Below are 13,066 nucleotides of genomic sequence, written 5' to 3'. Positions count from 1 at the left end.
CTAGCGCGGCGTTTCCGCCGCCAACGACGGGGACAATCGGCCGCGACAAAAACGATTGCTGCGGTCCTCGGATGAAACCGCAACAACAACAACAACAACAACAAAACAAAATATTCGGGGCGTTCAAAGTTTCCGTATATATATATTTCCAGGCCTGATTTCGGATCTAATCAGATTAAATCTTAAAATAGGGAACACATTCATAACCTGTAAGCATGGGTATGTCTTTGGCCGTGGCGTGGAATGATACACCGTGGATCAATTTAATCTTATATTCCTGTACTCGTGCGCACTCTGACCTGAATGGAAGTTCCATTTAAACAAAACAAAAAATGGTTCTCATCTTGTGGATACACATATGCCCTGTGTCCCGGGCTTCCCTACACAAGTTGGAAACTTCCTTAATGAGAGAAAAAGACTTCAAAGTTACGGCCAGGCATGCCATTATAGCACCCGAGTGCAGTCACTGCTATGTCACTCCCATACATTGACTATGCAATGAGATTAGGGGGTGGAGCAGTGGTGCAGTGGTTAGCACACTGTCCTCTGAACCCAGCAACTTGAGTTTGAATCCAGTCCATGGATAACATCAGTGGCGAGTGATATCTGATGTGGTCCAGGCTCCCTTCCCCTAACCATCCTCCTTTAACTGACCTGCACTGGCTAGAGTGGTGAAATGTGGTCAAGACCTTCATCCAACATAATTATCATTAATGGAGTTTCAACTAGTCTCAGACAGCCCAGCCTGGGCAAATATGTACAAGGTGACAACGGCAGTATTTTTTGTTGTTGTTCCATCTTCCTGTACAACTCTGCACTTGACGATCGAAAATATTCGTACAGGACCATTCGTTTACATCGGAAGTGTGTGTACATTACCACATGACGTTGTTTCTATTGATACATGTCTTCAAAGACCTTGGACACATCCAGGGGACGGGTGACAAGGACTCTGGACGGAACAGACAGAACGCTGACCCAAACGCTGCCTTGCCAAGAAAAGGGCAGCCCACCAAACAGCCTGTCGGTGTGTGCACAAGTGCACTGTGGGTATCTTGAGAAGTGCATTGTGGGTATTTTGCAAGGGCGTGTCGAGTAACACTCGTAGACTTTCAGGGTAACCTATGTGGTTGTTTGTACCGAGGTTTTCAGAGTCAAAATGTCACGTGTAGGTAAAATAAATCGTTGGAAGATGTCACCTACTCTTAACCTGAAGTGAAATTGTGTAACATCCGTTTGTAACTTCGCTGCGTCGCAAAATCTGGTGATACTTCTGCATTGGTTATGTTTTGCTACGCAGTTACTTGCACGCTATTCATCAATTGTATAGTCAAGTGCAGCTTAATTATACAATCGTTAAGGCCCGAGACTCTAATGCATGTGCGCCCCTCTTGCCTGGACTATTCAGCCCAAAGAGCTCACCTGAGCCAGGCAGGTGGATTTCAGAAATGGCGCAGGGCCCAATCAGAAGCACTGTAAACGCATATTCAAAAATTTCAAATAAAGGAATAATTGTAAAATAGCTAAGGGCAGTTATGTGTTTAAGAATTAATGGGGGGTAGTCAACGTAACAAATTATATTAAGTTGCCACATTTGGGCCAACGAATCAAACAAGACAAAGTATGCAATACAGGACAAATGACGCAAAAGCAGCATCAATGAGTGAGTCAAATCATGACTAAGAATCAATTTCTCAAGGCGTTAGGTTACGTGAATCGTTACATAACCACAACTTTACATCCACGTTATAGATTAAGTTGCATATTGGGTACGTTTGTGCTTAACCCCCCCCCCCCCCCCGAGTGACGGTGTGAATCACACCCTGCTGCTTTACGCCGCTGACCCTGTGAAATCTGACCCTTCCCACGAGTGGGCTGACTGGCAGCCAACCCACTAAGCTGCCAACCGCTAACCTTCGTTCCGGAAGGAGCCGCTCTTTCCCGATTTAAAGCTTTCACAAGCGAGGTTAAACCGTGTGTTTTTATGCACTATTTTTGTTTCTTTTCCCGCCGTCAAAGACCTCAGTCACCAGCGAGGGACCGGTGACGAGGACTCTGGACGGAACGGACGGGACTCTGACTCAAACGCCGCCCCGCCGAGAAAGGGGAAGCCCGCCAAACAGCCTATTGGTGTGTGCACAGGTGCACTGTGGGTATTGTGGACGACTGCCGTGGGTTCTGTGGCAAGCGTGTGAAGTTCATGGGCGTCTCGTGTGACCCTTGTGTATCTAGAGTTACAGTCAGACCGAACGCTTGACCCACACGAGCGTACAACGTGAAATAAGATGGCTACGTGGGTGGCAGGAACAAATTTGACCCTGCTGCTAAAACCATCATCCCGTGGTTGGGAATTTCTATTTGTTTTGGACCAATGGCCCAATTATGACAAACTATGTTTTTTTTACTGTCATTTTTCAAAAACGTTAACATTGTCATATCAGTAGCGTGTGCCTATGAACAGATTTACCCCTTAAAAAAGCCTGATCTCATGGGGTAATGGAAGCTCAGCAGAGCTGAGCCTGGTTAATGCTTGGATCCAAGACTGCCAGGGAATATCTGGCTCCCTCTGTCTCTCTCCATGCCCATCTCTCAGGGTCTCTAACTCTACATGTCTCTCCATGTGTCTTTACCTGTGCGTCTCTGTCTCCATGCCTCTCTCTCTCTCTTTCTGTCTATCTATGTCTTGCATTGTCTCGCTGCGTGTCTATGCTTCTCTCTGTCCATGTTGTTAAACGTGGTGGTTATGCTTTTGTTGATTGTGGTGGGATAATAGTGGTGGTGGTGTGTGTTGTGGTTTGTTATTCGTGGTGCTGTTTGTTGTGGGGATGGTATTAGTAGATTTGGTTACAACCATTTTGGTGGTGGTGGTGCTGGTGATGGTGGCGATGCTATTGTTTATGTAATAGTCATTTTGGTGGTGGTGTTGATGGTGTTGCAGACTTGGATGGACTCGGATCAGGGACGGGCGACGGTGGAAAGGGCGATGGCTTGGACGGTCTCGACAACAGTGGTGAGTGAAGCGTCCTCCTCACGGATTACACGTTCTCCCCGCGTGCCGTTACCATCCATTCAGAAAAATCTACAACGTCGCGTAGGGTGGTGCCATACGGTGGTGGTTCATTGCCCACGTTTAAATAGAGGCAGACAAAAAGCATTGTTGACCCCACCAATGTATGTGCTGGGTGTATGTTGGACTTCTTTCGCACCATACGTAGCCAACGGTGCTAATCAGAGGTGCGGGTGGAGGACAACAAACTAAACACAACAAGCTGTTATAAACGAATTAGTTTTTCAATCTAAAGATTCAATATAAAGAAAATCTAAAGATTGAAAACCCCAATCTGTTACTCTCCTCAGTGGCAATGGTGCACAAGCGCAGGTAACAAAAACCACCGTGTGGCAGGGCGGCGCTGTGCGGCCCGTTGTTTACGTCACGATGGGGAAGGTCGTGAGTTCAAAATCCCGGTCGGTCGACTCGGTCAATCCTATATCTTGGGGAGACAGAATGGGTACTGCTTTGTGGGCGAAGTCAATAGTGGCTGTCATGGTAGAGAGACAGGCCCCTATCATGAAGTGGTATCATTAAAAGTGAGGACAACACAGAGAATCATCCGTGGAACCCCTCAACAATCATTTTGGTGGTGGTGGTGGTGCCAGTGATGGTGGCGATGCTATTGTTTATGTACAGTCGGATTGTAATACATGAAATTTATGTTGTTTAGGTTATTCACATTTGTATTCAAACCTCAATGGCGCAGAATTACAAGTGAAAGTGTCTCCTGATAAGTTGACTGAGATTCAGCTCACATTGTAATGCGCAGGCCCTGAGCTCGCGGTGATAATTCCACACTCCTATGGTAGAGGCCAATCTCTCAGTACTGAGTCTAACTTCCCACTCTTAACTTCCACACAAGTGGCAAGTGTTATTGACCCTGGTGGGACAGTGGGCTCAGTTGACCTATGGCCGACCTTTATATTAACTTGTGGTTATTCCATTTGGTGAGTCAAATCCTACAATCGGCAGCGCCACTATAGCCAATCTTTGAACGTCGTAATTTATGACGTGATGTCGTGCATTGCACAAGTATAAGCAGCACACGTGACCTTAAGTTCACAAAAATACTTTTCAAGACAACCAATAACATTGCATACATTTGAATGTATTCATAAATTAACGCACATAACCGCTTGCACATAGTGACATCATTGATTGCTTGAGATAGCTGCCGCCTAGGCAATGATACAAATGCAATCCGCAAGACGCGCCTGGGAAGTGAGACCCCAGGACCGCGCTGCCGAAGGTTGCCACCTCGAAGGTACAAAAAGAAACCACCGGGATTTATCGTGGGAAGAGTATTTCACAGTACAGCAAGAGTGGAGAACTACATGTAAATGCATTGTCTTCAGTGGGGTATTGTTATGCAGCAGACAAACACTGGGACTCTAGATCTCCTGGGAAGAATTACAGAGTTCCCAGAACAGCTGACTCAAAATGAATGATCCTGGGAAAACCAGGACAGGTGGCAACTCTATTCACCACTCACCTGCCACTCACTCACTCACTCACATACTCACTCACCATTAACTCACCCCTTACCGGCCACTCACTCATCCACCACTCACCCACCGCTCACCACGTTTTAATGTCCTCTGACGACGCGTAGATTTCCCAGAACAGGTACCTTGAAAAGAGGCCCATCCTGGGAGAACCAGGGGCCTGAGTACATAATGATGCACATGATTCTAGAAATGCCATAAGTCCGGTAAAAGATAAAAGACTTGTCAAAACTCCGATTCAATAATGTAGTTCAAACAATAATCCGTAAAACTGACAACATTGTTGTTGATAACATCGCTTACAAATGTCATAAAAATGTATTATAACATAAATGTACTTGCCTCAGCCACGGCCCGGCTGAAGCACACGGTTGCAATTATATCATGGTGGCCATGTTGCATGGGTGGTGTCATGATGGCCATGTTGCATGGGGGTTGTCTTCTTGGCAGCTGATTGGCTGCTGCACTGATGACGCAATCCCCAGCAACCACTGACACTCCCACAGTGTTTTGAACTCACGACAACCGCCCGTATTTCCTTCCAAATCAGTTCCAAATTTCCTTCAGACATTACGGATCTTATTACAATCGCAGCTTGCCAAACTTGTGACAATTTTTTGAGCATTTTTTGTACTCAGGCCCCAGGACAGGTGGCAGGCGACTGCCCCCTCTGCAACTACCCCTAGGCTCCTTGGCTTGACTCCGCTGACGGTTTGTGCACAGGTTCAGACGGAAAATCTGGACTGGTGGACATACTGGTGGACGGAGACGACGACGATTGGGACTCAGACGAGTCGGAGTTTACCGACCTCCGGCACGACGCCCTGGGCATGGGTACATGAGCTGGCGCCACGCGGCGCTCACAGACAGCCAGCAACATAGCGGGCAGGGGGAACTGTTGCCCCCCTCACCCCCCCCCCCGCCCCCACAACATTTCAACCCGGGTGGGGGAGAGGGGGGCAGTATAATTTAGATCTCCTGACTAAAAACCTCTGTGGAACAAGAGTTTGAATACACCTGTTTTTGCAATTTCAAGTTTGCATTACAACTGTGTGGATTTCCACGGTTGCGTTGCACGGCCCTCTGATGCGTTTTCGGTTCATGCCGCGCGTTGTTCGGTTCAACGTCTGACGTCTTTAGTAACGTGCTGGCAGCTCCTTCAGGATAAGTTTTTGAAGAGGCTTCTAGGACGGCCCGCGAACAAATACTTGTCCATCACTGCCAGCGTCTTAGCCGCTCTAATGGGATTCGAGAGGGGAGTATTTTCGATCTACTATGCTTCCAATTTCATTTAGTACGCTTGATTTGCTTTTCTCACTGCAAGAGATCTGCGTGAAGTGTGGCCAAAATAATGTTTTTTTTAAGTTACCTTTGGTCCTCGGGATACTGCCATGGTGTAACGGCTAAACACACCCAACTTGTAATCCAGAGGCTGTGGTTCATTCTCCTCGTGGTATTCCAAACAACGGGCAAAATTCTTAAATGATGCCGAACAACATGCAGCCTGAAACACATCAGAGAGTTATGATTGCATGATTATGAACGTGTATTTGTTTTACTGTTTATATAGTATGTATGTTGTGGTGGCCGTGTTGGTCAGAGGTCAGTTTACTGGGCTGGCACCGTTGATATCCTCGATTTTAGTCTGGGTTTCAGAAGTCAATGGACAAACCAAATTCTCAAGCGTAATGAGTAGGTGGCCTCAGCCTAGTCTGGATAAAATGCAGCAGTGAGAATTAAAATAATAATTTGGTTGGCAACGAACTATCATGTGACTCATATCACTGTCACTGGCAGAGCGGGTGGGAGAGTGCTGCCCCCTGCTGTGTGGGGTCAGAGGTCACTTGAAGGGAGCCCAGTGGTATCCACTTCAATGGGTTGCACTGCTCTCCAAGTAATCCAAATGGACATAACGCCGCCAATAGTGCGATGGGATAAAATCTGTATAGCACATTGACATGTAATTGTTGCAGGCTTGTATATGTACGTGGTTGGTAATGTCCAATGACACTTGTCATCATCAATGGATGTTTATTAAGTTGGCCCCGGTGAAATAATGAAGCACGGGAGGTAAGTGCGAGTTTACACAAGCAGAGTTGTCCTGTGATTACACTGTAAACCGGCTCCTCAAGTGTAGCAAGTCTATGGTCTCTACGCAAAAACAATGATTGTGTTAAATTTGTCTATTCACATCATTCCAGCCGTGCTGACTCAAAAACAATGAAGGTTGATTGTCACGTGATGACAACTTATATGGCAGGCCATGTGGGAGAGTACACCAGCTAGTGAGGATGAGAAGCAACGGAGCAGATCTCAACGGTAGTTCTGCGATCTCGTCTTACTTGACGGCATTGAAACGGACTTCAAAAGTAGTTCTTCGATGTCATCTTATAGAGGCCGCTGTTTAACACCGTTTGATGTTACACTGCTTCATGCGAGAGTCCCAATTGTAAATATCTTCACCTCGTGACGACATAAATCCAAGAGCGCAATTGAATTAAAAACGGTAGAATATGGCAAAATAAAACTGTAGCCATTGCTCAAATTGCCACTATGTGGAACTCTACCTCACCTCACAACTATCCGCTCCCACCATCACTCGGTGTTGTGCCTCAGTGGTGAAGTGTATGTAAGTTGACCCCAGTGAGACAGACATCCGCATATATACGATCTATGTGTCTCTCACATCGAATCTTATGGGAAGCATTTATCACAGGGGTGGAGGACCTACGGCCCATGGGCCCATTACTTCATTTCATACAGCCCACACCCAGATGAGGCCTACCACATTGAAACGGCCTGCAAGTGATATTTACCCATCACTGTGCATGGTATCTTAGCCACACTAACCGGGTACTAGAGAGAAATATTTTTGACCTGGCAACAAAACTATGTTTCTATCTATCGCTTGCTCGGTCACGTCTATCACTAATAGGCCTCTCGCACTTAATGCGTGGCCGACCGCAAGTATTTGAAAATCTTATTCGGCCGTCAGTACGGAAAGGCTTCGTCACCACTGATTTACCGGTAGACAGTCACCATTGCTTTGCTGTACCACTTTTGGCTGGAACAATGACTACAGGACACAGGAGCACCTGCAGATTTCTTGTCTACACAAAGTGCGAGGTGTGTGTTACGGTTTTGTCGGCTGACGTGATCTATCCATTCGCTTTTCCCCCCGTCAAAGACCTCAGTCACCTGCACGGCACTGGTGACGAGGACTCTGGACGAAACGGACTGGACGCTGACCCAAACGCCGCCTTGCCAAGAAATCGGCAGCCCGCCAAACAGCCCCTCGGTGTGTGCGCAAGTGCACTGTGGGTAGCGTGCCAGGGGCACGGCGGGGCACTCTGAAGGTGCATTCTGGGTATTGTACGAACGCGTTGTGGGTGATATTCAAAAGCGGTGTAAGTATTGCACAAGTGCATTGTGGGTGCTAGTCAATTGCACTGTGGGTGCTGTGCAAGTGCATGATGGGATCGCCAACTTGTCTGGATACCGTCTTGAATTAGGCGCCATATAAATACAAATTATATTGAAAATCCATATTCAACTGCCCAGTTATCCCATTAAAAAGATGTCAGGTGTGGTTAAATTAAATAAACGTATTATTCAATGGTATTCCTAAGAGATTGTTACTTGTACATTTTCCACTGAAGACTCATTTACACCACAGTGAGACAAAGCGACCATTGCAGTGTTAACTTACGGAAATTCCTTTAGAATATATCAAACTCTTAAAGACTCAATGGTACCATTCAGGAAAATGGAACAAAGTTGGACACAATACAAACAAGACGATGCTAAGGGGGACAAATACGGGATAGTTTCTACGATCGAATTACATTCTCGAACCACGACAGTTTGTGGCAACGTGGGAGTGGTGAATCGTTCCTTGCCTGACGCCGAAGCCTCGCGTTAGGTTTGTGTCCGGGGTGTTGTGTTGGATCAGGATGAGGGCTGCACGCTGACACGCGCGGGTGCGTGCGTGCGTGCAGTGCGCAAGTCGCGGTTCGCAGACGTCGACACATCGGCGAAGGAGCTCGAACCGAGCAGCCGGAAACCTCGTATCCAAGAGGAGGCGGGGCCAGAGTACATCGTCGCCGGTGAGGACGCACATCAACGCACGGAGGCAGACAGACAGACGTACAGACAGGCGAAGGGATGAGTGGACAGAATATAGATAGATGGTTGTACGGAATGGCAGACAGATAAGTGAATCGGCAGCTGGCATACAGACAGATTGACAAATGGATGGAAGGACGGGTGGATAGAGAGATGAATGGAATGACAGACAAATGGATAAATGGATGGACAGGTGGACTAACTGGCAAATGGATGCATGGAGACTTGGACAGAGGAACGGACGGAGAAAGACAAGTTAATTGACGGAAGAAGAGACAGATGGAGCGATTAAATGAGCTCTTGTGAAGGTGCTAGATCGACTGTGGCATCCCAAAGCCATGTGAGATGGTGACGGCTTGGGAAGAAGACTTTCATCCAGCAGTGGTTCTTCATGATTGCGGCGAGAAGCAAGATTTAACCTCCCAACCTCAAACACTTTTGAGAGCCACCGGGAGGTGGATGAGGACGTGCATTGGGAGGAAAGCCTTCATCCATCGGTGGATAAGTCGTGGCTGATGGTTAACATTTCACTCCCAATATCCTCAAACTGGGATGCTGGAAATTAAGTCCAGAAGTCGCCGGACTGGTTTCATTCTCCGGCGCGGCATTTGAAACAAGGGAGGCAGCTTTCAAAAATCCCCCCACCTCTGTCCACCCCGCAGTATAACTGGGTACGCAACATTCCCCTAGCTAGCGTAGAAGCGGTGGCGAGATGTTAACTACCTCGCCTGGTATACAGGAGGTCGTGGGTTAGATCCCGACCCTGACGCCTGCTGTATATTTGGAGTTTGCATGAACTCCGGGTACTCCGGTTTTTCCCTACAAATTTAGAAACGTGTTTAAGAGTATTTTGCTGCTGTAAATTTCCACGTGGTAAGCCACTTCGTTGGCCGGGTCCCTTCTGAAAAATAGCTATACAGCTCAGTGGGCCTTACCTGGTAAAATAATAAATTATAGTTGATATACAGGTTCTCTCGATCTCTCTCTTTAGTGGAGGCCCTTCTGCCATCATCGCACGAGCGAGATATTGCAGGGCTGCACCATTCACCTTTTTTAACCTTTAACCCCCCCCCGCCCCGCACTCGCAGAGGCCCCGGTGATCGACGAGGATACACGCGCCAAGCTGGAGCGCGACCCGATCACGGTGCGCGCCGGCCAGACGGCGCTGGTCAGCGTGCCGTTCTCCTGCAAGGGCACCTCGTGCTCGGCCAACTGGACGCGGGACGACGGCGCCACGGAGGTGCGCGAGGACGAGCGCACGCACCTGGAGCGCTCGGACCGCGACGCCACCTTCGCCCTGTCGCGGTGCGAGCGCGGCGACAGCGGCGGCCTCAAGCTGCAGCTCAAGAGCCCCATGGGCACCGCCGAGATCAACATGCGCCTGGAGGTCATCGGTAGGTGCCCCTCCCGTCGTCGGTTCTTATGACCGAGCGAGTCGCGCGATGACCATCGTCGTCACCGTCCGCGCTTAGCGGGACGTAGTCGAGAGGTAGCACGTTTTGCCGCTTGTTACCAAGGCTCGTGGTTACATTCACCCTGGCTGCCCTGGTGAATACCGCAGGTGTACGAACCGCGTATGCACGCCCGTCTCCTTCAGAGTGCCCATTAAAGATCCCGTGAGGGTTTTTTTTTTAGGAGTAGGCTATTTGTGCGCGTGCGAATGTGGTATTGCGTCTACCTGTAAATTACCAAATTGGGAAAAGGCAAAGCAATATTACACCCCGACTTGTAGGCGTCAAGCATGAATGCGACCGCACACGTGTGCGCTTTGTTTACCTACTCGTGGTGTGACCTGTAACCATTACAATACAGCGAAACCTCCCGAAGCTGGATTCAAGGAAGCCAGAGTTTAGGGTAAGCCTGAAAGCTCCCCCAAATCCGTCTGGCTTTTGAGAGGTTTTACTGTGCAGTAAACTCTTCATATTCGCGGATCGTGTAATTGCGGTTTCGCGTATTTGTGACAAATTTATTCTCGTGCCATTTTCCGATATTAGGAAGCCACAGGAGGTGTGCACTTTTAAATCTAGATTGAAAACTCATTTCTTTAGAACTGCTTTTGTGTTTAATGTGTTGACCTTTCCCCGTACTTCCCATTAGCACGGCTGGCTACGTACGGTGTGAAAGAAGTTCAACATACATACATTTGACATTTTCAGGGTTGTATTTTTTATATTCGCGGCCGTAGCACACTGCTACTGAACGAGAAGTGATGAGACATGGGAGTGGCGTGGATCGTGAGCTCGCGAAAGTTGCCCAAGCGACTCTCTCCCCTCACTCTGCCTTTGCCGCACCGTTTACAGCACGCGCAGAGTGCTTTCCTTAACAATACAGTAATTTGGAATTTCATAAAATTCACGTATTTATTTATTCATCGGTATTTGCACTTTTAAGCATGTTCATTACTAAAGGTAAGTTAAATAATAGAATATATTTGTTCGTCAATATATGCGTACAGTTAATATGTTTCAATAAAAAAAATACAAATACTTTCCCTCGCCCGATTTTCCTCAAACTTTTCAGCGTCAACATCGGCGTATTTAATATTCGCGCGCCGTTCTCCAGGAATGCGCACACCCTGCCACCCTCCCCCCCCCCCGCGAATATTCAGGGTCTCTTGACGGCAACAACGGTATCAACGGTCGCACAATAAACGCACAAAAAACAACCACTCTACCATCACCACCACCACCACCACACTGACGCTGCCACTCTTTCCAGACAAGCCGACACCGCCCGTGGGGCCCCTGGAGACGAGCGTGACGGGCAAGCTGGTGACCATGACATGGCAGCCCCCGCTGGATGACGGCGGGCGTCCCGTGTCGCGCTACCTGGTGGAGCGGCGCCAGGCGGACAAGCGCTCGTGGGTGCCCGTGGGCGACGCGGCGGGCGACGCGGCCAGCTTCAAGACGGACAAGGTGGACGAGGGCAAGGCCTACCAGTTCCGCGTGCGCGCCGTCAACTCGGAGGGGGAGAGCGACGCGCTCGAGTCGGGCACCGTGACCATCGAGAAGCAAGCGAGTACGTGCGCGTGTGTGCGCATGTGTGCGTGCGCGCGTGTGTGAGTGAGTGCGTGTGTGTGGGGAGCGGTGGTGTAGCGGTTAGCGCACTGCGCTATGAACCCGGCGACCCGAGTTCGATTCCCGCTCACGGCCAACACCAGTGACGATTATCTGAACCGGTCCCGGGCCTCCGCTAGGTCGACTCAGCCTAAAATGAGTACCTAGTGCGATGTGTAAACATCGCCACTAGGGAGACAAAGGCGGCCGGGCGTGGTGTTGGCCACCCACCTCCTAGTGTGCCGTGCCGGCCTTCATAGGTGCTCGCTAACAGCACTTGCCCCTACAGTCTGTTAAGGCTACACGGGGGATCTTTGTGTGTGCCAGTGCGCGCGGAAGTGTCGGGGGAGCTGTAGCGTCGCGGTTGGCGCGCTGCGCTGTGAACCCACCGACCCGATTTCAAATCCCGCTCATGGCCTACCAACACTAGCGACGATTGTCTGAATTGGTTCTGGGCCTCCCTGAGGTCGACTCAACCTCAAATGAGTACCTGGTGTGTAAACATCGCCACCATGGAGACAAATGCGGCCGGGCGCGGTGCTGGCCACCCACTCCTTGTGTGCCGTTCCGGCCTTGATAGGTGCTCGCTAACAGAATTTGCTCCAAATGTATTGTTGGGCTATCCGGATGATCTTTGTGTTTGTCTTGGTGTGTGTTACGAGTGGCGCAACTACAGGAATAGATACAACCATTCTTGGTCATTTAAATCGGTTCACCAATGACACCCGGATTTATTTCATGACTTCCTGCCAACGATCCCTCAACACTTCACGCGCGTCAAAGTGCACCTAGCCTGGCACAAGCGCTGTGCTGACGTCACTCTCATTTAGTGACAATGCACCACCTCTGCTCCCTACTATTCCAACTTGCACATCAGTACACACACACTCGCAACGCATTCATACAAAACAAATATGAAAAATAGTAAAAATAGTTGCAATAAAAGTGATAATAATCTAAATAAAAATATCGAAATACTCATAGAACAGAACACACTGATAGTATTTTGATTTTAAATTCATATTTTATTTATACTTTTATTTCTGATATTTTTGCACATGTATACATCGCAACACAATGGCACAGATTCCCCATGGAGCCTTTTACGGACTCTTTGAGAAAATACTGTAAGCAAGCGAATTAAAACCGCAGCGTTTATGAAACCTCACTGCAAAACAAACGTCACGAGAGCGAACAGGTTCGAGCGCAGTAAATTAAAAACGCGGGGTTAAAAATATCATCGCAGTGGCAGACGTGTGCCATCGCAGTGAATTAAAATGCAGATGTAATAAGGCAGCCGCAGTGGAATGGCTCACGTTACGTTTCCC

General features: G+C 48.6%; 1 protein-coding gene across 1 annotated transcript in view; it reads left to right on the top strand.

Moving 5' to 3' along the window:
* The window catches only part of LOC144718771 (immunoglobulin-like and fibronectin type III domain-containing protein 1), a 54,463-nt gene that overhangs the window by 28,973 nt on the left and 12,424 nt on the right, over window positions 1–13,066 (top strand). Inside the window, exons 15-22 of the mRNA XM_078594297.1 lie at window positions 917–1,027; window positions 2,020–2,130; window positions 2,939–3,010; window positions 5,281–5,391; window positions 7,745–7,855; window positions 8,556–8,663; window positions 9,771–10,076; window positions 11,401–11,700. Of these exons, the coding sequence (XP_078450423.1) occupies window positions 917–1,027; window positions 2,020–2,130; window positions 2,939–3,010; window positions 5,281–5,391; window positions 7,745–7,855; window positions 8,556–8,663; window positions 9,771–10,076; window positions 11,401–11,700 (1,230 nt within the window). The remainder of the gene's footprint in view (window positions 1–916; window positions 1,028–2,019; window positions 2,131–2,938; window positions 3,011–5,280; window positions 5,392–7,744; window positions 7,856–8,555; window positions 8,664–9,770; window positions 10,077–11,400; window positions 11,701–13,066) is intronic.

Source organism: Lampetra planeri, chromosome 5 (genome assembly GCF_965212315.1).
Source record: "Lampetra planeri chromosome 5, kcLamPlan1.2.h2, whole genome shotgun sequence".
NCBI lineage: Eukaryota > Metazoa > Chordata > Hyperoartia > Petromyzontiformes > Petromyzontidae > Lampetra > Lampetra planeri.
Note: the sequence above shows the minus strand (reverse complement) of the source record. Positions and strands in the feature narration are given on the sequence as shown.